This window comes from Peromyscus californicus, unplaced genomic scaffold (assembly GCF_007827085.1).
Source record: "Peromyscus californicus insignis strain IS unplaced genomic scaffold, ASM782708v3 Scaffold_19__1_contigs__length_69161282, whole genome shotgun sequence".
Lineage (NCBI taxonomy): Eukaryota > Metazoa > Chordata > Mammalia > Rodentia > Cricetidae > Peromyscus > Peromyscus californicus.
This window is the reverse complement of record NW_026294491.1, coordinates 1207065-1234560: the sequence shown is the minus strand read 5'-3', so window position 1 is coordinate 1234560 and position 27496 is coordinate 1207065. Positions and strand designations below refer to the sequence as shown.

The following is a 27496-nucleotide window of genomic DNA, read 5'->3' as shown; positions in this document are numbered from 1 at the left end:
AGTCCAGAGATGCTAATATGCCAGAATTTCCGGGATGTGAGCATGAACCTCAGTCCAAGTAATTCCCAATGTGAGTAATTCTAATTTTCTGTAACTGGCTATTTAAATGGGAATGGACTCCATGAAATTTAGGCTCTAAATGCTTATAACACAGTTTAACCCATATTTTAACAAAAAATTTCTAAGAGTTTATTAACAAAATTCTTCACTAGAATAGGACATGGTAGTTTCATATCTTTAATTCCAGCACTTCAAACACCAGACATAAATATCAGGAGATCAAGATCATCTTAAGCTACATGAGACCTTATCTCCCCCCGCCCCCAGCTGAGGATCAAACTCAGGGCCTTGCACTTGCTAGGCAAGCACTCTATCACTGAGCTAAATCCCCAACCCCGAGACCTTGTCTCAATACAACAATAACCACAATAAAATGCACACAGTAATTGTACACTTTCTACCTCTATATGTCACTTGCTAAATTCCTGACAACGCTTATAGACACGGATAAGCAGACATATTTTAAACCTCCTCTGAATATTTGTGTATCATGGAACACACCTGTAATGCCAGCACTTAGAAGTTAGGAGTGGGAAAATCCAGAGTTTAAGGATAAGAAACCCATGATAGAGGAGGACACACAGGCACAGACAGAGAGAATCTCCAGGGAATAAACTGGGGAAAGTCGGGTAACTGAGAAGAGGTGAGTGATGACCAGAAAGCTTTAGTTTATTAGCAAAGTAAAATAGGAAAATTAAAGAGAAAAAATAGAAGGAAGTCATCTTTCCACAAATTTAAAACTAAACTTCATGTCAGGATCCTAAAAGTGAAATAGAGACTCAGAGTAAGTCACTGGACCTGTTTGCTCCTCTTCCCACTGTGGCCACATTGGATGAACATCCTTTCTCTGATTTTCACTGTATTTGTGTTATTAGTTATCTTATTGTATTATCTAATCTCAGCTTATTACACCTGTCAGAAAATAGGCTTTGACCCTAAAATGTCTCATGATAATATCATGGAGATTCCTTGGTCGGGGTCCATGGGCCTTGTAGGACAATGAAAGAAACACCTCTGTTCTCAGAAACAGGGAACACCTGGGGAGAATGACTCCAGACTCACACTCAGTATTGAAGACAGGTCTCATTCCCTGTAGATACAGGAAACAAAACAGATGAGTCTGGGATGCCCACTTCCTCAGGATGGAGGACAACAGGACATACAGCAACAGTCCTCTAGAATCTACAGGGAACACTTTCCACGTTCAGGGACAGCTGTCAGAAGTAGTGAGTGATGACCAGACATCTCTGAAAATATCAGCAACTTAAATAGGAAAATTTTACAAACCAGAACAAGGAAACATCCTGAGTTCCTATAATATGATTAGGGTGTTTATAGTGGATGTCCGCCCTGTGAGGAGTTATCAGATCCCTGTTAAACGCAGCCCTAGAATATCTCCATAGTTCTAACAGGAACAATCATTTAAAAGGGGCTGGATATATGCCCAGTGATTAAAAGCATTAGCTTGTTTCAGAAAACCAGGTTTCAATTCCCAGAATCCAACCATGCACTCACAACCATCTCTCTCCAGTTACATGGTAACCAAAGACTTTTTCTGGCTACCCCAGCCACTGAGCATGTATGTGATGCACAGAAATACATGCAGGAAAAAATTTATCATACACAAATAAAAATGAGCCAGTTGGTGGTGGCACATGCCTTTAATCCCATCTCTCAGGAGGCAGAGTCAAGCATACCTCTAAATTCTAGGCCAGGACTGCAAGAGGCCAGCCTCAGAGAAAAGGGCAGATAAACAGCATAAGCTAGAGGATGTCCAGACTGGTCCTTAATTCACTTTATAACTCTATCTTCAGGATGATGCTTCTCTAAGAATTTCCAATGGGACTGACAGAGACCTGGTTGGTTGAGTCATGGAAAGATTAACTACTGTGAGAGGAATCTCTAGAGCCCTGATTCCCCACTCAGACCCAGCTCTAAGGCCTGGTATCCTGGGAGCAGTGTCTGGGGACCAGTTGCTTACTGTGATCTCTGTACTGGTCCTGTTCACAACATCCTTGTGAGTCCTAGCCCAGATGCTGATGTAGCTGACAGAATCAAGGAAGGAAAGTAAAGTAAAGGGCTATGTATCTCACTGAAGTGTCCATCTCTGGGCCCTGATTCAGGGGGTTCATTGCCTCACTGTTGTGTCACAGTTTTTTATTGGCCAGCTGAGACCATCTGCACTAAACCTTGGCTTCCTGGTGTTCACAGATCACAGGGATCTAAGGGAGGATGAAGGAATTTAGGATGGGAGTTGGCTGCTCTGTCAGTGGCCATGCACACCATGCCCAAGGAAGGCCAAGAGCAGAAGCAGCAGGAGCTGAGAAAGATAATGTACTACTGGCATATCTCTGATGATTTCCAATGCAAAAATCCTCCAGTGTCTCCCTATGATACCAGGCTGATCCTCAAGACCCAGACATGCAGGAAAATACTCTGTATACCCATGGGAAGCCTTTTAAAGCCTTTTAATCATACACCCATGTTATGGCCACCATTTAATATCTCTAAGATTAAGGCCTCAGGTAACTTACCCTTATCCTTTCCTTGGGTCCTATGCAGATGTGACCTCCTCTTGCCCTAATCTGTGTCCATAGAGTCATCACAGCTTAGTTTTGATCTTATATTGGTGGCATAGTTTGGGTCTGTGGCCTGGGGCAGCTCCCATGGCTGTATAGCTGTTGCATGGCCACATGGGAAATGGGAAGCATCAGGCATGCAGAATGAGGGAGACTTCCTCTACCTAAGTTGTCTCTCCCTAGTGATTCTAAGGGCTGTGAGGTCAGATGTGGCTAAGGTTTCAGTACTTGGCCAGAGGCTTGGTGCTGTGTCCAGGTGTAGATGGGTTTCTAGGACTTGCTGGAGGAAGGTCTGCAGGCCGGAGCTGGATAGAATGTCTCACATACATGACAGAGAAGATCTTCACCACATCAATAAGCAACCTACCTTTCTTTCTCTACGCTCCACTTTTAGTGGGTCTGCTTCTAAAAATTAACCCTAGGTAACATTGGAGAACCTACCAAGTGCCTGGCCTTGTTTCAGATCCTGGGATTCATCGAAGAACAGAAGTATCATTACCCTGGGATTGGAAGGTTAGCTAAGGTTTTTTAAATGCTTACTGCTCTTACAGTGGATCTGAGTTCATTTCCAAACGTCATCAAAGGGCTATTCACAACCTCCTGGAACTCTGGCATGAAGGGATTTAATGCCATCTCCCAGATTCTACATGCATGTCCAGTTGACTGGCATGTACTACACACACATAAACATACACATAAGTAAAAACTAGAACTAAACCATAAACCCGTGACCTCTGTCAAAAAGAAGGTTGAACAGTTGTGAAGTTGTCATAGATGTCCAGTGGTGGTTTGTGTTCTGCTTTTCTATGGCTGTGACAAACCTCCATGACAAAAATCAACTTGAGGAAGAGTTTTCTTCATGTGACAAATCCCAGGTCACATTCCATCACTGTGGAAGAGTTTGATAATCTGCCATGTGCATTACCTCTGGGATCCAGAGAAGCAAACAGGAGAAAATGCTCAACTGTGCTTTAGAGCCCAAATGCAGTCTGTCCTATGAACATTCTGTGGGAACTGGAGGAGAATCTATGTCCCTCAGGTATTGTAGACAGTGTCTAGACTGTCAATTAATTTAGTTTTACAGAGTTACTATTGATTTCATCTACACCGTTCTTCTTTGCAGACAGGTGTTAACATAGGATTCCCTTACTTCATTTTGAAGGATTTCCAGTTTCATTGAAAGTGATTGGATGCTCTGAAATCCTGTGCTTATGCTTTAGTGACTACTATGAAATTTTCTAGGGATTTAAGTAGTTTATCAACAGGTGTTACCCAATTTGTATATTCCACACAACTTTTCCTTACATAAACCTACTTCCTGTCTGAACTTCAAATACTTAGTTCAGATTTCTGTAGAATGGTATTAGCATAGTACAGCTTTGTTCATCCCTTATAATATTTACTTTTTAAAATTCGTTCATTTATTTATTTGATTTTAAAGACTTCCTTTGGAGACAGGGTCTCAGTGTGTAGTCCACATTGATCTTGTACTTGAAAATCTCCTGTTGGCAGGGCTCCTCGTGTTGGTGTTACTGACACATTATAGCCCCTAGTCTGTCAGAAACCAAGCATGGATTCTAGCAAATTTGGTGAGAATACCACAGACATCCATGTTTGGACAATGACAGAAACACTCTCTACTTGTGTCAGTGAATGTCAGTAACAGAAGACAAAGACACCAGATGCAATCACAGAACTGAGAACTAATGTAATCCCTGTAGTACCAGGAATCTAAACACCTCTTGATGGAACATCAGACTCAAGCCTGAACAGACTGACGTTCAGCATAAAAGAACAGCACAGACACTGGACAGACCCTACAAAGGCCTGAGATCTTTTGATCACATGTCCTGGTGAACAGGTTTATTGAGAGAAAAGGGATTAGGAGCTAGCAAGATGACACAGTGGGGATGGACTATGTGAGAGCCCAGCATGGAAGGTGCAATTGTGCACACACCAGCCTCACATGTCCCCACACAATCTTCAACTTCAGGAGAGGCAATGGAGTTAGCACAGCACACACGATTCCGTAGAGTTCTGAGACTATTTTCTTCATCAATTTTTACTCATCATTAGTACAATAATCAAAAATCTACTCTGAAAGAAGTGTCATAATCATAAAAAATGTTTAATTTTAAAAAAGATGAATGAATTTGTAGCTCAGTGGAAACTAAAGTTCAGTCAGGGGTGGAGGTTTGCCAGCCCAGCCTCTGTTGGACCAGCAATGATGACTGGGGAAGGAATGTGGATGGGACTTATTGCTGCTTAGGGCAGGGCTGAACTCATCACCTGTTCACACTGTGTTCTCAGGAGACAGACACACAGTCACTCAGATGCAGTAAGAGAAGTCATCAGTTTTTCAGGGGACAGTGGGAAAAGAGAAAACAGAATAAATCCTATCAGGCTAAGTCTAGGCTGTGTTATTCTGTAGAAGAAAAGAACAAGGAAGAAATTCAGATCAGTGTCTTCAATGGTGACACTCTGAATAGCTGATCACACAATCAAACTCTCCCAGTCCCTGGAGTCCCCATGCCAAAGGGTTCTATCCTCTGACTTCTCCCTGTCTCACAGCAGGTCCTTTAGAGTGTTTTAAAAACTGTAACAGAAGGCTGGATTTCTTAGAAACTTTACCTCCTAGTGCAAAGTGATAAAAGAATAGATCAAAGCCTCTGAAGATGGAGCTAAATGAGGAAGTGTGGGCTGGCTGAGATCCTCCATGGGCTCCTATATACACTGCCACAGGTGTCTCAGGGTTGAGGCCCCAGTATAATGACTGGCAAGCTTGAACACAGCTGCCTCACCGTTTACCCCTGGGAATACTCCCTTGTATTAGAGCTCATGGAAGCATCAGGATCTAGAAGGCCTAGAGGGATGTCCTGTTCCTTATCTCAGGGAAGTTTCCAGAACTGTGACTGCAGATCCAGAGAAAGATGAGGAAACATGATAGTAGATTGTACATGAGGAGGACTAACTGGACTCCTGGATATGTGTTCTAAGTAGGAACCTTTCCATCTGACCTCTGACAGCTGAGTATCAGGCCTCTGCCATCTCTATCACTGCAGTGATGAATCTGTGCATTATTTCCTTCACAATAGAGTCAATGTCAGCACATCAGCACAAGACTGAATAAGCAACTGTGTGGAGGAAACTTTGCTCTCATGTGGCAGGGCACACTCTCAGCTGGACTTGATATTCCCATGGAGACTTGAACTCAGACCCTGCCCTTTCCTTACCTTTAGTCCTCCTCTTCCATATCAGAAAAGTCACCATGGCTCCCATAAGCACAGCTCCAAGAACCAGGCCGGTAACAATTGTCATGATGGGGACAGAGGGCTGAGGAGGCTCTGACAGAAGAATGGAAGGAACAGTGAGGCTTCTGATGTGCACCTGTCATTCATGATCTTAATCCATTTCTCCCAAATACTCCTACGCTCTGTGCAATAGGCCTGTGCTCACTCCCACTCCTTACCCCATCTCAGGGTCAGGGGCTCAAGCAGTCCTTCATGGTTCACATGGCATGTGTATCTCTGCTCCTCCCCAGAAGGCACCACCACAGCTGCCCATTTCTGGAAGGTTCCATCTCCTGCGGGCCTGGTCTCTATCACCTCCATATCCAGAGTCTGGTTGCTCCCATCTCTCTGCCAGGTCAGGGTGATGTCAGCAGGGTAGAAGTCCAGGGCCCAGCACCTTAGAGTGATTTTCCCATCAGCTCTGACCTCATGGGTCACATGCATTTTAGGGGTATCTGAAGGGAATAAATTAGAAAATTCAGGCTTTTTGCATTCTTCCTGAATATCCATCACTGTGCATGTAACCTTGGTTTGAATGGATGGGAGAGTTGGCTAGAAGGAGAGATGCAGACTCCACCCATCAGCCTAATCTCACGACAAGGATGGGGCAATCTATTCCTTGGAAAATTTCAGAATTAGCGTGAGCCAGCACAGAGCAGGGGACTCTGGATCTCCCTCTATGAATATGGACTTCTGGTTCTGACTGGATGGAGACTCAGACTCAGCAACACTGGGCTCAGACCTCCACAGTACATGGACAGTGAACAGGCATGACAGAGATCATGGTTCACAAGGCAAATGGAAGGGAAATGCTGCTTAATTGACAGACTGATCTATCCTGAGTGAAGGCTTAGCCCTCTGGAGAGTCCCTCTCTCTTGTTGAATTAGGAAACCCATGACACTCTTCCCCTTTGATGCAAGACTCAGTTAGTATTCCAGCTTCTCCCTTCTGAGGAGGACTCCTCAGGGGACAGGGGCTCAGTGCAGGAGTGGTAGTTTCTTTCCTTACCCGTTCTCAGCAAAATCTCCTTCCCGTAGTCCAACTTTTCGAGGATCGACTGCATACATTCACCCTCTATGAAAGTCTTCGAAGATTGTGCCATACCTGACTCCTCCCAATTTTGCCTCAGCATTTCAGCTGCCTTGCCAACTGCAGTCCAAGTTCTCAGGTCCTCATTCAGTGCAATGTAATCATGGCCATTGAAGAGTAATTCATATTGTCCATGACTGAAGCTCCCTCCAGGCAACATATGGCAGGCCATCAGGATCTGGACTGTGTGATTTCCTGCCCAAGTCCATACTGTCAGCCATTCTTACAGGGTCAGGTCCCTTGGGGCCCTCCAGTGACTCCGTCCCTCCCAATTGGCCTTTGTAAATGGCCACATTTGAGCTTAAATTGTGCAGAAAACCAGGTCAGTGTCCCAAGGCTCTTTGTAGCCTAGTTTACATGGGTTACATTTACTCGGGTAAATCTTGGATATGGGGGACTGGAGCAAACCCATTGGGAGCTAGAAAGTTAGGATTTCTGATTCAGGTTCACTCACCAACTTCACTTTGATTATAGATGTGAAGCATTTCCTTCAGCATGTTGTCGTACATGTCTATTACTCTCAGCATGTTCTGGGTCATCATCTCCCAGTACTCTGGCTCCTTCGGATCCACCCATGGTGCACAGTGTTCCATCCTTGGAGGCTCTTCTCTGCTGTTGTATCTCGAAACATGAATGTCATCCAAATAGACAGCATAGATGAATTGGGGCTCCAGCAGGTCAGGCCAGGTGAGGAGAGTATGCAAAAGGCGCAGGGAGTGTGAACCTAGGTGCAGTGGGCCTTTAGATCTAGACCTCCCTCCTAGGACCCTACGCTGCTCCCCACATTCCTCCCAAAAGAGACGTGAGCAGGAACTGGGGCTGTGATATTAAATAAATAAAGAAGGTCCTGGCTAGGCTAGGGGAGAGACAGATTTTCCTGTGCTGCAGCCCCAGGGGTGGAGTCCTTTCATTTCCCAGGTTAGGTCCTTTCCCTCCTGACACCCACACTCACCCTCTGGATACTTGGTCAGGGCCAGGTTGGTCAGGATCAGCAGGAGGAGAGCCTTGGGAACTAAGGTCTTCATCCTGCTTGAAGAGTGGACACTGAGTCTCTGCTAGTGTGTGTTCAGTTTATAATCTTGATATGGATGAGGCTGATTGACTTCTCTAAGAATTCCCAATGGTAGTGATAGAGAGCATTGTGGTTGGGTCATGGAAAGATGAACTCCTGGAAGAGGAATCTCCTGGGCCCTGCTTTCCTGGCTCAGACCCAGCTCTGGGACCTCAGATCCTAGGAGCAGTGTATGAGGACAAGTTGCTTACCCTGGTTGTTTTCCACCTCATCCTGGTCAAAATATCCTTCTGAGTCCAGCCCAGGGGCCATTGAGTTAGCACTTCTCACACTGAAATGTCAGGCTGTCTATAGAATCTTAGAAATTCATTGCTCTCAAAGGTACTTACACTTGTTTGGATTATATCAATCCATGTTCACTACGTTAAGAATTGAGATTTTTTAAAACGTGTTTCATTGAATGTTAATGATAAAGTGCATATAAGCAGAATGTTTACAAAAAGGAATGACTGTTTTCCAAAATACATTGATATTGTGAAACTGATCGATATTTACATGCCTGCCTGTACTTATCCTCAGCTTTCCCACTAGACATATCTTGGATCTGATTCTCCTTTTTAACCTTTTAATTTTATACACAGTGTAGGAAATGCATCTTCCCAATTGTACAGGGAAAATAGTTTTAAGATTTTTTTTGTATGTGTATTTGTTTGTGTATGGGTGTGTGAATGTTAGGAGTACAGTAGTCTTTGGAGGCCAGAAGAGGAGTAGGAAGGACAGGAATTTGTTAGCTCCCAGACTTCTGGGACTCCAACTGTGGTTGTCTAAAGAGTTTAGCCATCTCTCCAAACACAGGGGAGAGTGTTTTTATTAACACCTTCAAATCATTTTACTTTTACCCATTTTTTTTTAGGTTGGATTGAAAGTCACAGACATCCACATGCTTCTGTCTCCTGAGAATTGAGATAAATCCATGGGCCACTATACAAGGCTCACTGGAGATGTTTATCTTTGATACTTCACTGGGTTCATTCAGGTGTTACTTACGTTCTGGAACTTAAAATATCATTCACTCCTCCACAGTTTTCTGCATCCATGTCCATAGGAGAATCAAGTTCATTGAGTGTATTTTGTGTTATTAAATTTTAGTTTTCAAAATTAGAATATTATTGACCAAGTTCATCATGGTACATGTTTTTAAATTAATCTTTATCATAAATAATGGGTAAAGATTGAGTGTAGAGTTTTCCTTATTCACTTTACAACTCTAATATCCGGGATGAGGCTGATTGGCTTTTCTAAGAATTTCCACTGGGAGTGAAAGAGTCCTGAATAGTCATGGAAAGATTAAGGACTAGGAGAGCAATTTCCAGAGCCCTGCTTCCTCACCACAGATTCAGCTCTGTGCCCTGGTATCCTGGAAGCAGTGTCTGGAAGCAAAACAAGTTGCATACCCTGATACCTATAATTGTCTTGCTGACAACATCCTTTTGGTCCTAGCCCAGATGCTGATCTGGTTGACAGAATCAAGGAAGTAAAGGAAAGCAATGACTTATGTCTGTGTCTGAAATGTCCAGCTCTCATCTGGGTTTCCATAGTTTCACTGTTATGTCCTGGTTCTTTCCTGGCCAGCTCAGTTTACCTGTCTTGGCTTTCTGGTGATCTTATCTCACAGGGCTGTGAGGGAGGCAAGGAAATTTGGATGGGAGTTGGCTGCTGTGTCAGAGGTCATATAGTCCATGTCCTCAGAGAACATAGAGGAGAAAAGGCAGGAGCTGAGGAGGATAATGTGCTACTGACAGAACTCTGATGACTCCCATCTCAGACACCAGCACAGTATCTCCACATGACACCAGGCTGATCCCTCCACAGATGCTCAAACCCAGTCATCAAACACAATACTCTGGACACCCATGGGGGACCTTCTAAACACATGATATTACCCAACTTGGAAGTGCAATGGCCACCATTCTATATCTATGAGAGTTAGGATCCAGGTGTCTTTCCTAATACACTTTTATTGAACCCTATACAGGTGTGGTCTCCCTTTGGATGTCTGTGTTCCTCATCTCAATTCATCTCCTTCCTCTGCTTTTCAATGTATTTGTCTCTTCAGTTGCCTTATTGTGGTTTAAAGCCAGGACTAAGTTATTGGGACTTTCAGACACCAAGCTTTGACCCTAACAGCTGTGGTGATAGTACCACAGAGACTGCAGTGGTCAAACTCCTCCATAATGCTTTCTGGGACAGTGACACAAACACCTCCTGCTACTGTCTGAGACGGGGGATGGCCAGGAGAGAATGACAGCAGACCTATGCACTGTGCTAAGAACAGCTCTAGTTCTCTGGAAATCATGAAGTAAAAGCTGATGGATATTCGTATCGGACTTTGTCCGGAACAGACTGTTCTGCCCTGTGAAGCCATAGTCTCAGACACTGGAAAGGGCTCTATAAAAGCCCGAGTGAGCCCTTGTGTTCACAAGTACTGACAAGGCAGGCTTTACTGAAGGGAAAGGGACCAAGGGGCTGTCAAGGCTACATAGCTGAGAAGTGACCATGTGAAGCCCAATGTAGACTGAGCAACTGGGCACAGCCCTGGCCACAGTTGGCTCAAGACACCCTCTCTCTGTCACCATAGGCCACCATCTTAGCATGGCAACAAATCCTATGAGGTAGTCACACTTTGTTATCTTCTGCAAGTTTTAGTTATTTTCAGTGCAGTAAGCCATCAGTTACTAGGGTGGCGAAATTGCAAAACTGCATTTGAAGAAAGAGTCTGAGATGAGGCTCAAGGGAAACTAAAGCTCAGTTGGTAACAGAGACGTGCCCAAGTGGTCTTTCCTGAGTTGTACGTCCTCATCCACCTTCCTCCTCCCGATGTTCTCCACCAAGCTGGCCGTCTGCCACACATAGCTGATACTTTCTTTCTTCAAAGCTGTTTTGCAGATGGAAGGTCTGAAACAGTAAAGTACTCACAGACCCTAAGGATGCAGTGATAGTGAAAGACACACCAGCGGTCAGTGGTTCCTGGCTTTCAAGTAGTCAAGGCAGACGGAGCAGACCAACCCATCCTCCAGGCTTCTTAGACGGGGAGCAGAGGCCGCAGTCACTGCGCTCAGACTACGTAGAGTTCCCTCCTAAAAAAGACCAGAAGAGAGAAAGGAAGGTCTTAGTTTAGTGAATAATCAAGTCAAAACTATAAACCTGTTTCCTGAAATCCAAAATTCCTTCCAGAACACTTAGCAGGATGGTTTCCAGTCTGCTTCATGAGATTGCTGTTAATATTAGGCAGCTTGCTCCTGTGTCAACATTTCAGTGAGTGTTCATGGATGTAATTAAAAGGAGTGGAGTGGGTTAGAAGATTATGGGAAAATGAATTCCCAAGAAATTTTAAAATACATATGTCTGGTTCTTAGATCAGCTTAGTTAATAGCTGCTGTAGATAATTCAATGGTAGAGAATAAGAATTAGATAATTTAAGGTTGTATCTTAAAACTTATCTAAGGCAGATAAGTACAAACCACTAGGTTGGATCATAAGTGTTACTCACATGTGTTATCTAGACCAACATACAAATGAGCACAAAATACATACAAATGAGCACACAAACTAACACACATTCTATTAACTAATACACTATTTGTTTTTTATTCTTTGCAATACACATTTTAATTACAGCCCATATTTTTAAAAAAATTCCAAGGTCAACAAGATAAACTAACAGGTACTTAACTGAGAATCTGAGTTTGATCCTTGGGTTACACATGGGAGAAGGAACCGAACCCTGCAAGTTAGAGAAGAATCTGTTAACCACTTTACTACACCAGCTTAATTCCTAACTTATCCTTATGCCCACAGATGAGTGTAGTTTTCATTCAAAGAAAAATCTCTTTGCAGCAGACAGAGATCATTACAGAAAACCACAACCAGTCAAAAGCAGAGACCAAGTGACATGGGTGCCCAGTTGATTCACCTAAAACAAAAGTCCTGCACCTAAGGTGCAGGGAAAACACAGACGAGAGAGCAGAAAGATCGGAAGACCTGGGCAACCAGGAAATCTGCTGTGAGGTTGTGTCTCCTAGAAAGCTCAGGTAAGCTGTGGCAGGAATCTTAGAAGGTCGTATTAATAAAATCAAACCTGAGGCCAGTTATTGGGGTGAATGCTGTAAGATCAGAGAAGCAGAACAAGCCACATCTACCTCACCTTGCCAATTCCTCAGCTGATCCTGTTTCCTCAGACTGGATGCCTATGAGTCCTCATCCCGAATAAATCTCAGCTGAACTGCTGCTCGAAAGCCTGAAAGCTTAACCAGCCAAAAGCTTCTAGTTTCTGGTCCTCACACCTTATACACCTTTCTGCTTTCTGCCATCACTCCCTGGGATTAAAGGCTCACTTCTTGGGATTAAAAGTGTGTGTCACCATGCCTGGCTGTTTCCAATGTGGCCTTGAACTCACAGAGATCCAGAGGGATTTCTGTCTCTGGAATGCTAAGATTAAAGGTGTGTGCTACCACTGCCTAACCTCTATGTTTAATATTGTGGCTGTTCTGTTCTCTGACCCCAGATAAGTTTATTAGGGTGCACAATATTTTGGGGAACACAATACCACCACAGTAAGCTAGCTAGTCAGTGCTGAAATCCTGTACATACAGGTGCCAACACTACATGAACGGAGCAGGTTGTATTCGTACATTTAGACAGAGGTCTAAACAAAAATAAAGAAAAAGAGGCCATGATTTCTAGAAGAAGCCAGGAGGAATACATGGGAGGGGTTGCAGGAGGAAAGAGAAGGGGGAAATGGTGTGGGTTTTTTTATTATTTAAAAGATAAATATATATATTAAGATTGTAACAAATCTGAATAAAAAAAGAAAACCGTTAGAGTTAATAAGTTCAACAAGGTTGAAAGGTCAACACAGAAAAACTACATGCCATCAATAGATATCCAGAAAGAAATTAAGAAAGAATCCAATTATAAAGGCATTTTCAAGACTGAGCTGCTTAGGGCTTGAGTCCTCCCATATCCCTGAAGGAAGCGCAACCTGAAGACGCAGCCAGAAAAAAGAAGTGGCAACCCTGCCTTCCCAGGAGACAGTGTGACCCGTACCATGGGGCTTGTAACTGAATCCAAAGTAGATTTGAGACTGCAAAGGCAGAAAACGCAGTAAGGGGGATTTAGGGCCAATAAAAAAAGGTCAGGCAGAGGGAATCTGGTTGATTTGGCTTCTTCCTTGGAGCTGGGATTTTATGCAGAAGCTCCATCAACTTGTACACAAGCAAGGGTTGATGCTGTACAATCCTGGGTGGTCTCCTTCGAGTTCAAAGTTTTGTGTACCACCTTTGTGTATCACTTATCTTGAATGGCACAAGTAAAATGTGGTCTCCCTGCCATGTGGACATCACCATTCATCACAGAGATATTCTACAGTGTTGTCATAGACAAATTCTGTCTCCAGGTCTCCCAACAAAGCCAGGAGGAGGCTCTAGAGAGGAAGAATTTGCTGGTGTGTTTCTTCCATCTACAAAAGAGCAACAAAGAAAGAAAAGGAAGGCATTTAGCAGAGGAGTCAACTAGAGAACAGAACTGTCTTTAGGAACCTGTTTTCTAATGGTCTTCCTGGGCATGGTGTCCATCACAGCCCTGATGCTACTGCTGCAGGGAGATGTGGAGTCCAGGCTACCTCTCTGATTCTGCTTCAGTGTGAATCAGAAACTAGTGGCTGCTTCTATCCTAGGGCTCAAAATGATGGCTATCCTTAGAACGTGAGCCAGGATCAAGGCTGACTTCTAAAGCAAATTTATCTTAAAATACATGTCTGGACTGACTGCCTTTTATGTGTATTTCATTCGCATTAGCACACTAGAAATTACTGAGTGATTCCAAATAACTGCAGATGGATAATATATCATTTTAATTGGTCTATATTTTGTTTTAAAGGCCTCTATCATTTTATTTCTAACTGTGCACATGCACGTATGTGTCTTTGCTGGAGTACATGCACATGAAATCAGTTGCCTGGAGAGGCTAAAAGAGGAAGTTTGATCCCCTGCAACTGAAGTTACAGGCCATTGTGAGCCACCAGACATGGGTGGTGCAACTGAACTCAGGTCCTTTGCAGGGTCAGTAAGTGCTCTTAACCACTGACCCACTTCTTCAGACTCAAGCCTCCTCATCTTATTACTGATAAAAGAATGCTTCTGAGTAATAACCTAGGAAATTACTTGGGGGAAAAAAACTTTAAAAATATGTATATGCTATGCAAATGACTTCAATTAAAATGTTATTTTCTCAAATTTTTCTAATTCACTTTGATTGATAGGGGGCATGACTCCTTTAAAGTTGAACGCTGTCCAGGCTGTGGTGGTGCACATCTTTAATCCCAACACTCAGGAGGCAGAGCCAGGCTGATTTCTCTGAGTTTGAGGCCAGACTGGTCTACAGAACCTGGCCTACAGAGCGAGATACAGTACAGGCACCAAAACTACACACACAGAGAAACCCTGTCTGAAAAAAAAACAAAAGAAAAAAAGTTTTAAATGCTGAAATAAACAAACTGATAAGCCTAGACTTAAAATTACCTTTGTTCTTAGATACAAGGATCAGAGTACTTTGTAAATGACGTAGTGTCCTCTGTCATTGAAAATATTTGTGCTATTTGTGTGGGACCCCTCCTTCCTGGATAAGGGTAGCTGCCACCCCTCATCAAAGAAGCAAATTGAGATCATCACAGAGAACCACAACTGGACACAACACAGAGATCAACAGATCCTGGGGAGGCCAGTCCCAACTGATACCTACATTACAGTATCTATGGCTCATGAAAGAGGGGCTGGAAAGATTGTAAGAAGTAGGTACCGTGAAGCCTGTTGTGAAACAGTCTCTCCTAGAAATGGCTGCTTAAAAGAGACTGGAACAATGGCAACAGAAATGGACATGACAACATGGAAGGGAGAAAATGTGGGGCCCCACCCTTAGACAAAAACTGCAGGCAAGTAATGATGGCTGTGATAAAGAGAATTACCCCTCCCAGGGATGAGGCCCTTTATTGGTTGTCCAGTACAAAGTGGTCAACCTTGAAACTACACAAACACAACAAAAACAGACTCAGCAGGTTGTACGTATGTATTTGTGTGTATTTATACACTCACACACACACACACACACACACTCATACACACATGTAATGGTAATGAACAAAGAGGCTATTGACTTGAGGAAGGAGCATGGAAAGGGTTGGAAGGAGGGTAACTGGAAGGGGCTGGAGTAAGAAAAAGGGGGGATGGTGTGATTCTTTTTAAATTAAAAATACATCTAAAAAATAAAATGGGAAAGGTGGCTGTGGTGGTTTGAAAGAAAATGGCCCCCAAAGGGAGAGGCACTAATGAGAGATGTGGCCTTATGAAAGTAGACAGGGCCTTGGTGGAGCAAGGGTATCAATTACTGTGGGGATGGGCTTTGAGGTCTCCTATGCTCAAGATACTACCCGGTGTCTCTGACCACTTCTTATTGCCTGTGAGTCAAGATGTAAGGACTCTCAGCTCCTTCTCTAGTACCATGTCTGCCTGCATGCTGCCATGCTTCCTGCCATGATGATAATGGACTAAACCTCTGAACTGTAACCAAGCTCTCACAATCAAATGTTTTTCTTTACAAGACTTGCCATGGTCATGGTGTCTCTTCAGAGCAATAGAAACCTCAACTAAGACAGTGGCCTGTTTGAAAAACAAAAGAAAATAGTTATTGTACTGTTTGAAGGTAAGGTTTTTACAGTCACTGTGTAGATGGTTTAAAAGGTGTCAGGTGGGGCTGGAGAGCTGGCTCAGTTGGTTAAGAGCACTGGCTTCTCCTCCAGAGAACTGTGGTACAATTCCCCGCACCCACATGGCGGCTCACAGTCTTGTGGAAATCTCTGGACTAAGCACTCAGACATCAATGATATTGCAAGAGAGCAGTGGCCCCAGTGGATGGAGCCAGGACAGCTTCTGAAAAGCCTCTGTCTCTGGCCCAGTTTTCACTCTCATTTTATACCCTGAAGCCACAATGTGTGGCAGACAGACAAGTGAGATTCTACAGAAGCATATGTGACAGTCAGCGGGATGTTAAGAGCAATGACCCATTGTTTCAGCTGTCTCCAGATCTTTCTGTTTCTAGTAGGAACTGAAGTCATGCTTAGAAACAAACAATATAAGCTGAGTGGTAGTGACATGTGCCTTTAATCCCAGCACTCAGAGGACAGAGAGAGGTGAATCTGAGTTTGAGGTCAGCCTGTTTTACACAGTGAGTTCCTAGATAGCCAGGGGTACACAGAGAAACCCTATCTTGAAAAACAAAACAAAAGAAAGAAAGGAAAAGAAATTAGCAATATACACAGGGCTTTAAGTAAATCACTAAATAAATCAATGTAAAAGTATCTAATAATTGGTCTTTTTTTATCTTACTCTTCTTCAACACTAGTCTGGAAATAACTCTAGTTCCATGGTATCTGTTGCCACCTTCTGGCCTCCAACATCACTGCATGCATGTGAGGCACAGATACACATACAGGCATATGTCCATACATGTAAGATAAAAACAAATCTGTAAAAGGTGTCAAGCATTTACTGAGGAATCGGGCTTATCCTGGGTTCTCACGAAAGATAGATATTTAATTCATCTTATGGACTTAGAATGAACTGTGATACAAAATCAAAGCATATAAGTTTAAAGTAGGGGTAAGGGACTGGGATGTAACTCAGTTGGTATAGTGCTTGTCCAACATGCCAAGAGCCCTGGATTTGACCCCCAGACAGCACAACCAGCTGTGGTATCAATGTCTATAAACCTAGCACTCTGGAGTTGACTATTACTTAGTGAGTTTGAGGCCAGCTTGGGTACATTGAAACTGTCTCATTAAAAAAAAAACAAAACCATGGGAGCTGGGGAGATAGCTTAGTGATTTAGAGCACTTGCTACTTTTCCAGAGGACTAGAGTTGGGTTCCTAGTGCCCATGTTAGGCAGTTCACAACCACCTATAACTCCACATTGAGTGAGGATTCAACACTGTCTTCTGGGCTCTGTGGGTACCTGAACTAACAAGTGCACATCACCACACACATACATGCATTAAAAAAAAAAAAAAACCTATATTGACCTCTATGTTTGGTCTGAGGTCTGAAGGGAGGTAGGCATTGCTTAATTAGTTGGTTCACCCTGGATTTGCCTCAGATTAATGCTTTATGTTATTAAGAAGGAAATAATTCCCCCCCCACAGCCCCTTGCCTGACCAACTTCAAGTGACTTGTCCAGATTGTGGATATCAGTAGGAGTTGGTTCTTGGGGAAATAATTATTCATCTGGTGGTTCTGTGTCTTGATATCTGTGTCTATGTCAGTCACTGAGACATTTTAAAAGGGTTTATTTATTAAAATAGCTTTACAAAAGAATTTTTATTTATTCTGTCTCTCCTCTCTGTTTTTGAAGGCAGGATCTCACTTTGTAGCTCTGGCTGTCCTTGCACTCACTATGTAGACCAGGCTGGCCGCAAACTCACAGAGATCCACCTGCCCCTGCCATCTGAGTACTGGGATTAAAGGAATACATCAACACATCTGGAAATGTATAGCTCAGAGCTAGCTTCAAACTCTTGATATATGTGTGGTCATGTGTTACACTGGCTAATAACCTGTGAGTGGGCATGGTTTTTGTTGTTTCTGGACAGAATCTTTATGAGACACCCACTGTCTCTCCCTTTGTCATGACAACCACCAAGACTCCCAAAGGATGCTTTCCCATCTTTGATCCTAGTGTACAGATCTGCAACTAATCTTGAATACTGTAGGAGTGAAAAATACACTTTGGGAGATTAATAATGAAATTTGACCTAATTTATCCTAACATTGAATGTGGACTTCAGAAAAATGGTTGCTGGTTTATTAATTAATTTTCTTGTTGCTACAACAAAATATATGACAAGAACAACCTGAGATGAAAGGGTTTATTTTGGTTACAGTTGGAAGGAACAGTCTGTTATTATGATCAATTCACATGAGTCTATTAAATTGGTAACAGAATTTATTAAGATATAAATTGAAGAAGTACATTCACGAATATAGAATGGAGTAGACAGATCAGAAGTTGTCTTCTGATCTGACCAAGAGCGAATCCACTTCACAGGCAGGAGCAGGGAGAAGGGGCATGTGACCCTTCTCCAACTCCTTATAAGAGATCATGCACAATGGCAGGAAGCACCACCTCCTTTGGGTCATATAGCCCAAGGTCATGGGTGGAGCAAATATCACTACATTTCCCCTTTTTGCCTAAATAAGAAGGTTCTAATCTTAATACAAACTATATACAACAATAATGATTATCAAATATTGTCCAGAAAAAACAAAGGGTAATAACAAACAAAAATGGAACTACAACCAACAAGACTAACATCAAACAAGAAAGGCATGCTAAATATCCATAAATGTCCAGAACATGGGTAAATGATGAAGTACTGAGATTACTCCAATAGCTGTCCTGTCTTGAAGATTCTAACTCTAGTACTAATATGTTCTAGCTAAGATACGAGAAGATTGTAACTGTACCTATTTAGTTTTCAACTCCATCAAAGACCTGAGAAGAAACATAATAATACCTGAGAAAACAGATGCAAACAAGCAATTACCAACATTCTTGCGAGAATAGACAGAGACAGCTGGCAGCCTTCTCCAACTTAGGACATATCCTGGTTTCCATTCCAAGGTCAACACATCTTTGAAGTAAACCATTTGGTTTAGCTCAGGAGTTTTTTCTGTTTTCCAATGTCTCTCTGCAGCTGTTGTTCCTTTTTCATCAGCACTGAGAAAATTCAAGGTTAATAAAGCATTATGTAATCTATTTCTAGGAGTCATTGTTACCTGTTGCTATTTATTTTGCATATCCTTTAAACTTCAATTGGATCTTTCTATGACTGCTTGGCCTGTGGGATGGTGTGGTATACCTATAACATGCTTTATATTGTAATAAGCAAAAAACTGTCTCATTTTATTTGAGACATATGCTGGAGCATTGTCAGTCTTAATTTGTACAGGTATTCCCATGATGTCCATAACTTCTAATAGGTGTGTAATCACAAAGCTAACCTTTTCAGAATTCATAGGAGTTGCCCATTGAAATCCTGAATAGGTGTCAATGGTATGGTGTACATATTTTAATCTTTTGAATTCTATAAAATGAAATATATCCTTCTCTCAAATTTCACTTTTTGTATACCTTTTGGGTTGCTTCCTGAAGGTAATGGAGTTTGGTTATAGAAGGAAGAAGTAGGACATTTTTTTTACAATTTTGTTGGCTTGTTGCCAAGTGATGAAGAAATCCTTCAAATCCTTGCTATTTACATGGTGTATGAAATTCTGAGGCTTCTAGCACATTACCTATTAATAACTGATCAATCTCATCATTACCTTGTGCTAGAAGACCTGGCAGACCCATATGGGATCACATACATTCATATATATATATATATATATATATATATATATATATGTATGTATGTATAAAATATTCCCTATTAATGATGACTTCCTGTAATTGTATAAATAATGAAATTAATTCTGTATTATGAGGAATAAATTCAGCAATTTCAATATGTAAAACAACTCTCTCTGCATATTGAGAGTCAGTAACTATTCTGACAAGTTCTGTAAAGTCCATTAGTATCATAAGAATGGCATACAGTTCTGCCTTTTATACAGAATTGTAGGAGCTTTGAACCACTTTACTTAAATCTCCTGATTTATATCCTGCCTTTTCTGATTTATTTGCATTGGTATAGAATGTGGGGACTCCAGAGATTGTTTTTTGCCATACAATATGAAGAAGGACCCATTCAGTTCTCTTTATGAATTCTATCCTCTTGCTTTTGGGATAGCACTTGTTAATCTCTCCCAAAAAGTCACTGTGGGCTCTTTGCCAGTATTCATTATCTTTCCATAATGAGGATATTTCCTCATTAGTTAAAAGTACTACAATTTCTGCTGGGTCAATTCTTGTCAACCAACAAAGTCTCAATATTCCTTTTAGAATCAAATCAGAGATCTTGCTGAGGGGTGGTGGCACATGCCTTTAATCCCAGCACTCAGGAGGCAGAGGCAGGTGGATCTTTGAGGTGAATTTGAGGCCCGCCTGGCCTACAGAGTGAGTTCCAGGACAGGCTCCAAAGCTACACAGAGAAACCCTGTGTAGCTAGAGTTTTCCTGCCTGGTCCACAGTCAGGACAAATCTCTCTCACCTGCCAGTCCCACAGCTGCTCAGACCCAACCAAGTAAACACAGAGACTTATATTGCTTCCAAACTGTATGGCCATGGCAGGCTTCTTGCTAACTGTTCTTACAGCTTAAATTAATCCATTTCTATAAATCTATACCTTGCCACGTGGCTCGTGGCTTACCGACATCTTCACATGCTGTTTGTCATTGTGGTGGCTGGCATTGTCTCTCTTCTGCCTTCCTGTTCTCTCAATTCTCCTCTCTGTTAGTCCCGCCTATACTTCCTGCCTGGCCACTGGCCAATCAGTGATTTATTTATTGACCAATCAGTAACACATTTGACATACAGACCATCCCACAGCAACCCTGTCTCAAAAAACCCAACCAACCAACCAACCAACCAACCAAACAAACAAACAAGCAAACACCCCAGAGATCTTTTCTACATAAGTCTTTAACTTCTTACTCGGTTTACATGGTAGAAATATCCATTCCAATATAATATCTTTCCTCTGCATCAAAATCCCTGTCGGGGAGTGTCTGGAGGGGAGTATGACCAGAATGCAGTTAAGTTCTGGATTCGCACAATCCACATGTGCCTCTCATATTTTCTTTTATATTAGACCCAATTCCTTCTCAGCTTCAGCTGATAATTCTCTTGGACTATTTAAGTCCTTGTCCCTTTTTAGGGTATTAGCCAAATTTAATATTCCATTTTTAGGTATTTCAATGATAGCCTGTAAGTTGGAAATGCTTCCTAACAATTTTTGAAAATCATTAAGAGTCTGCAATCAATCTCTCCTAAGTTGTACCTTCCAGGGTCTAATTTTTTGTAGTTCTATCTTATATCCTAAGTAATTAATAGAATTTCCTCTTTGTATTTCTTCAATTTGTAATCCATAGCAAGGCAAAACTTTCCTTACTTCTTCAAACATGTTTTCTAAGGTACCTAACTTTGGATCACCTAATAATATATCATCAATATAATGGTAGATTATAAACTGTGGAAATTTTGCATGGATTATTTACAATGGTTTTTGCACAAAATATTGGTACAGGGTAGGGCTATTTTAATATTCCCTGTGGGAGGACTTTCCATTGATATCTCTTGACTGGCTGGGAATTACTATAAGTAGGTACTGTGAAGGCAAATTTTTCTCTATCATTTTCTTGTAGAGGTATGGTAAAGAAACAGTCTTTTAAGTCAATAACTATAATAGGCCATTCTTTGGGTGACAGAGAGGGCAAGGGCATCCCATTCTGTAGGGAGCCCATAGGCTGAATTACTTTGTCTATGGCTCTCAGATCAGTTAGCATTCTCCAATTACCAGACTTCTTCCTAATAACAAATACAGGAGAATTCCAAGGGCTGGTAGATTCTTCAATGTGTTGAGCATTTAACTGCCCCTGAACCAGCTGTCTTAAACCTTGTAGTTTCTCCTGTGTCATAGGCCATTGTCCAACCCAGACAGGTTCATCAGTTAGGCATGTTAAAGGTAGGGCTGTTGGTACTCCTGAGAGTTTGACAGCAGGTGTGCTCTGCTTATGTACAGCCTGAATGTTTGGTGGCTGTTTTTTTTATAGTATCTTATAATGTTATTTCTAGAAACATGAACTGGTCTGTATTCCATTTCTGAGACTGTAGGAATTTTAATCTGGGTATTCCACTGCTGTAACAGATCTCAGCCCCAAAGATTCACTGCTACATTTGCCACATATGGCTTCAGCCTTCCTCTCTATTCTTCTGGTCCTATGCATTCAACCCATCTCAAACTTTGTTTTCTCTGAGATAGGATTCCAATCACTAGAAACTGGGCATTTACCACTTGAAGGGGCCAATTTGGATGTCACGATTTTGGTGTAATTGTAGTCACATCTGCACCTGTGTCTACCAGGCCCTCCAAAATGATGCCATTAATTCATACTCTAAGCTTTGGTCTTTGTTAACTTATGGAAGTCTGCCAAAATATTTGTTTTATGGTGTTTTTTTGAATTTTTGATCCATCTATCAGAGCTGTTCTATCATCCAGTGCAATATCACTTTTTACCCTAGACACTGGGTTATTTAATTGTCCTGAAGAGAAATTGCCTTCACAGTGGCTGGAAATATTTGGATCACGTTTGGTTTGGAGCCTGTGAGAGGCCCCCCTAAGGTGTTTCCTGCTAGTAGAGGGTTGCCTAATATATCTTTTGTTTATCTACATTCATTGGTCCAATATTGGCCTTTTCCACATCTTCTGCATAATCCAGAAGGTTGGGGTCTCCCATTTGGGTTATTTCTAGAAGGAGTATTGCTTCTAGAAGCACCTTGTATACGATTTCTTCTCATATGACCTGGTGTACCACATTTAAAACATTTGGTACCTTGAGGCCTTCGTCCTCCTCTGGAAATTTCCTCTCCTATCCAAGCCTCATTACCATAGTTAAGAGACTCAAAATCATTTGTATATTGAATCCATACCTCCAAAGGTGCTGACCTGACCTTTAAAGGTGTAAGTATTCTTTTGCATTCTGTATTAGCATTATCAAAAGCCAAAGATTGAATTAATACTTTTCTTAATTGTGAGTCTGACACTGCTTTGTTTACAGCCATGGTCTGCCTTTGTATAAACTCAGTCAAGAGTGTTGTGGTCCTTAGAAAATTTTTGTGGTCCACCTTTGTATAAAATCAATAAAAGGTTCTTGTCGTCCTTGGGAAATTTTTGTATATAGAGCAGTTGGTTTCTCTGGTTCTGGAGTTTTTTCCCAAGCATTTAAAGCTGCTGTACAACATAGGGATATTCTGTGCTCATCAAAAGTAGCTTGTACATTTCTATTAGTGAAATGTCCCTCACCAAGAATTTGATCTTGGGAGATCTCAAAACCTCTGATCTTACCCTGCTCTTCCAGGCTTCTAGCTTCTTCTCTCAACCAGCTTTTCCATTGTAGCTGCTGGCTGTATGCTATAACAGCTGAGATTAACTGATTCCAGCCATCTGGTATGATTGTATTTGTGGAAGACCACATATTTAACATCTGGCTTACATATGTTGAATGTATGCCATAGGTGACCACCACTTCCTTAATGGCTTTTAAATCTCTCATATGAATAGGTTGCAAAATATGTTCCACATACAGCTCAGGATGTCTGTCATCTTCTGGCTTTTCATGGATGGTGACAGGATAAGCCATTGTATAAGAGCCATCTGGTGATGTTACGACTTGTATGGCCTTGCCTTTCTGTTCAATAATTTCTTTGTCATCTTTACTGATTCTTGTAATCGAGCAACTACAGTCTATTTCAGCACTTGAACCTCCTCTTTTGTAAAGGATTCTAGAGATTTCATGGAATCATGCAACTTTTTATGTTCTTCTGAAACATATGATTCCATAGACCTTATTTTATCAATTAGTGATAATCTTTCCTCCTTATAATTTATCTGAATAGTGGTAACATTGCTCTGGAGAGTTATTGTTTTATCCATTAAGTATTCATATTTATCATCAATAGAATTAAATCTGGTTATACAGTTATTATTAATGGACTGAAGTTCTTGTGGTATGTTAGCACATTACAAAGAAAGAATCCTTCTATTTAAATCCTGATTGCTACTCTGCAAAGCCTGAAATTCTTGTGGTAAGTTAGCAGATTCCAAAGAAAGGATCCTTCTATTTAAATCCTCATTACTACTCTGAAAAGCCTGAAGTTCTTGTAGTAAGTTAGCAGATTCCAAAGAAAGAATCTTTTCATCTAAGTCTTCATAACTACATTGTAAAGCCTGTATCAGTCCCATTAGTGCCTCATTTTGCTATTAATATTGAGCCAATTTTTCAATGATATGATGTGATTTATTATGCAAATTGCCATAACAGTGAATATTATATATGTCCCAGGAAGGTCGTATATGTCCTGTAGAAATTTGTTCATCATACAAGCAAAACAATTTTTAAATTCCTGAGGTGTAATATTTTCCTCCAATTTTTTGAGAAATATTTCAATTTGTAAAGAAAATTTTATTAATTTGTTATTTTATCGATCAGTTTAAAATTTAAAGTGTAAAATTATCAGGAAATTTACCTCAGATAAAATCCTCGAAAGAGTGCCCTACGTGTCCAGATGTCCCAGATGTAATTGATCAGGTTGAGAGAATGGCTGGTTCCTTCGATGATTTTTGGATGTAGTGTCGTTGCTTGGCCAGTAGGTGTCGCAGGTATAGCATCAAAACAGGTCTGGTGCAAGCTGACTCAGATCCCTGAATGAACTCTGTGAATCAAACATTATTCCAGGCAACCCCTACCCGTGAGTACTGGGCAGAGCTGCCAGGATCGCAACAGATGAGGCAATACACCAAACAATCAGAAGTGCTGCCTGGAACACCTGCAGACACTCTGAGGGACTGGCTGTGCACAAAGTGGTGGCTGCAGCAGCACACAAAATGGTGGCGACAGCAGGAGTTTCAAAAGGTGGAGTTGGCAGCAGCTACACAGAGCAGTTTTAAAAGTAAAGGAATAGACTGCTGGTAGTCTCTAACCAGGTGGGGGTCTGACCTGCTCTGGATGCTACAAGCATGGAACTAGAAAGGTGCCTCTTGTGGGCACCTTCCTCTGGTACTCTATCTGCTTAAGAACGCACATGCTTCTGGCCAGAAAGTGACTGACTCACACATCTTGTGAGCTGCCTGGTCTACAGACTCCCCACAGGGCTGCTAAATGCTGCAGCTGGTCACCTGAGCAGGGGTCAGGCCGTTCCTGGGAGTTTGAGCTGTGCGGGTTCTGCAGGGCTGAGAAACTCACCAGCAGCTGCCTGAGTGTCTTAGGGTTTGGTCACACAAGTAGCCCCAGTGGGTACGCTTGGGGTTCAGATCCACGTGGTTGGGACCCAGTGGCTCGGGAGTGCTAGCGAGGCTGACCTCCAGTGAGCACATAAGCCTCTGAACCAACTGTCACTGCTGCTGCAAAGGCTGCAGGCAGGAGCTAAAGGGAGTGTGGGGTCTTTTTGTCACGTGAGCACCACTTATTATGATCAATCCATGTGAGTCTATTAAATGGGTAACAGAATTTATTAAGATATAAGTTGAAGAAGTACATTCACGGAAATAAAACAGAGTAGAAGGCTGAAGTCGTCCTCTGAGCTGACTGAGAGTCAATCCACCTTGCAGGCAGGAGCAGGGAAAAGGGGCATGTGACACTTCTCCAACTCCTTTTAAGAGGTCATATATAAGGGCAGGAAACACCGCCTCCTTTGGGCCATATAGCCCAAGGTCATGGGTGGAGCAAATACCACTACAGTCTGTCATGACAGGGAGGCAAGATGATGAGCAGCTCCACGGCAGCAGGTTGTGAGGCTGCTTGCCCATGTCTCTGCAGATCAGGACACTAAGAACCAGGATACGGTGCTCACAGGCATTTTCTTTTCCCCCTTTTATTCAGTCTGGGGGCACAGCCTGTGGTATGGTGCGCCCTTCCTTTAGTCAAACCTCCCTGCAAATGCCCTTGAAGACATGCCCAAAGTGTGTCCCTTAGATGACTCTCAATCCACTCAGATTGACAATGAAGATTAACCATCACAGCCAGCTTTTGAGAAACAAGAGGAGCTGGGGTTTTGCCTTGCTAAGCAGGGGATAACAAGGACCTCAAGATACTTCTGCTGTGGTAGATTCAACCAACACCTGTTCGCGGTGGGCCACTCCAGAATGAGACCTCAGGAGTGCATCTGGGAAAGCTGCTGCTTCTAGGTTTGCTGTGTACTGTGGGTGCTGGATGCTGCAGCTGCTTCTGGTGCTATGGGAACAGATGCTGGAAAAACCAGGCACACACTGCAGGAACCTGGCAAGGAGCCTTCACATCATAAACCCGATGCCTTCCCTTCGCATTGCTCTACTGCCCTCTACTGGCAAAGCTTCGGGGTCAGCTGGCAATGAGCATAGCTAATGGGCTGGGACCGTTTTTTGTAGCTGAGATGCAGGAAAATGATTTCTCACACAACAGGAGCAATTCCTGAACCTTCTAGCAAACTGAAAACGAGAGGGTGACCACAAACCTATAAATCTGATGGTATTTTGTACACTGAGATGCTTATCGAGTACTTTTTTTTTGCTTTGTAATCAGTATATTAAAGAGGCATTCACATTTCAAAGATGGTTTGAATTCTGACATCCAGACTTAAAGACATGAACATATGGCAACTTTAAACATACAATTAAGTCTATATTCATCACAATCTGCTATTGTCCCAATGTTAAATTGTGATTACTTTGGAGCATAAATCAAATGGTTTAAAATAAGCTTGCAACATGTATAAGGAACACCTCAAACATGCATATTACTTCTCCATGTGCAGGCTTTTCACTTTCCGGGAGTTACTATTTGAGGGTTTTTCATGCTGAGAGGGATTAGAAGACTCTGGACATGGGGCAGGTGTCGAGCATGGCTAAAACACTACTAAACTCTGAAATCACTGTTAATATTAATGAGTTCTGAAGAGATGGCTCAGAGGTTAAGAGCACTGGCTGCTCTTCTAGAGGTCCTGAGTTCAAATCCCAGCAACCCCATGGTGACTCAGAGCCATCTACAATGAGATCTGGTGTCCTCTTCTGGCACTGAGGCATGTATACAGGCAGAACACTGTATATAAAATAAATTAATAAATCTTTAAAAAATTACTGAGTTCTACATGTTAATATTGTGAGCACTCTTTCTGATGTTAGTTTTCTGTAATAAACAGACACTGGGGTTGGAACAATTTGCCTACATAATGAGCAGAGATTGGACTCACCTTTGCTGTTAGAGGCACCTTGAGTAAAGCGACTATTTCCAGTTGATGTGATAAAACACTTCAACAAAAAAAGCAACTTAGACACTCCTGTTGTTTTGGGTGTTTTTCTCATTTTGGGGGGCCTGTCACCCAGCTCCCAAGTAAATTCACACACGGAAGCTTATTCTTAATTATGAAAGCTGGCCTTAGCTTGGCTTCTTTATGCCAGGTTTCCTTAACTTATCCCATCTACCTTTTCCCTCTGGGCTTTTCCTGTTTTCTTACTTCTGTAAATCTTTTCTTTTTTTATTTCATTTTTTTTTTAATTTTGTCATGTACTTTTTTATTAAGAATTTTTTATTCATTTTATATACCAATCAAAGATCCCCCTCTTGACTGGACCTGCCTGGACTGAGTCTACCAGGTTGATCTCAGTCCAAGGGGGAGGCTTTGCCCTGGAGGAGGTGGGAATGGGGGTGGGCTGGGGGGAAGGTGAGG

At 42.1% G+C, this 27496-nt stretch overlaps 1 protein-coding gene across 1 annotated transcript; it reads right to left on the bottom strand.

Moving 5' to 3' along the window:
- Positions 1 to 5795: 5795 nt before the first annotated feature.
- LOC128114192 (H-2 class I histocompatibility antigen, Q10 alpha chain-like) lies at positions 5796 to 8044 on the bottom strand. The gene is made up of 5 exons (XM_052744024.1): positions 7972 to 8044; positions 7474 to 7743; positions 6939 to 7214; positions 6109 to 6384; positions 5796 to 5983 (listed from the first exon to the last, which is right to left on the bottom strand). Exons 1-5 carry the CDS (start codon positions 8042 to 8044, stop codon positions 5796 to 5798), a joined length of 1083 nt encoding a protein of 360 aa, XP_052599984.1.
- Positions 8045 to 27496: the final 19452 nt, after the last annotated feature.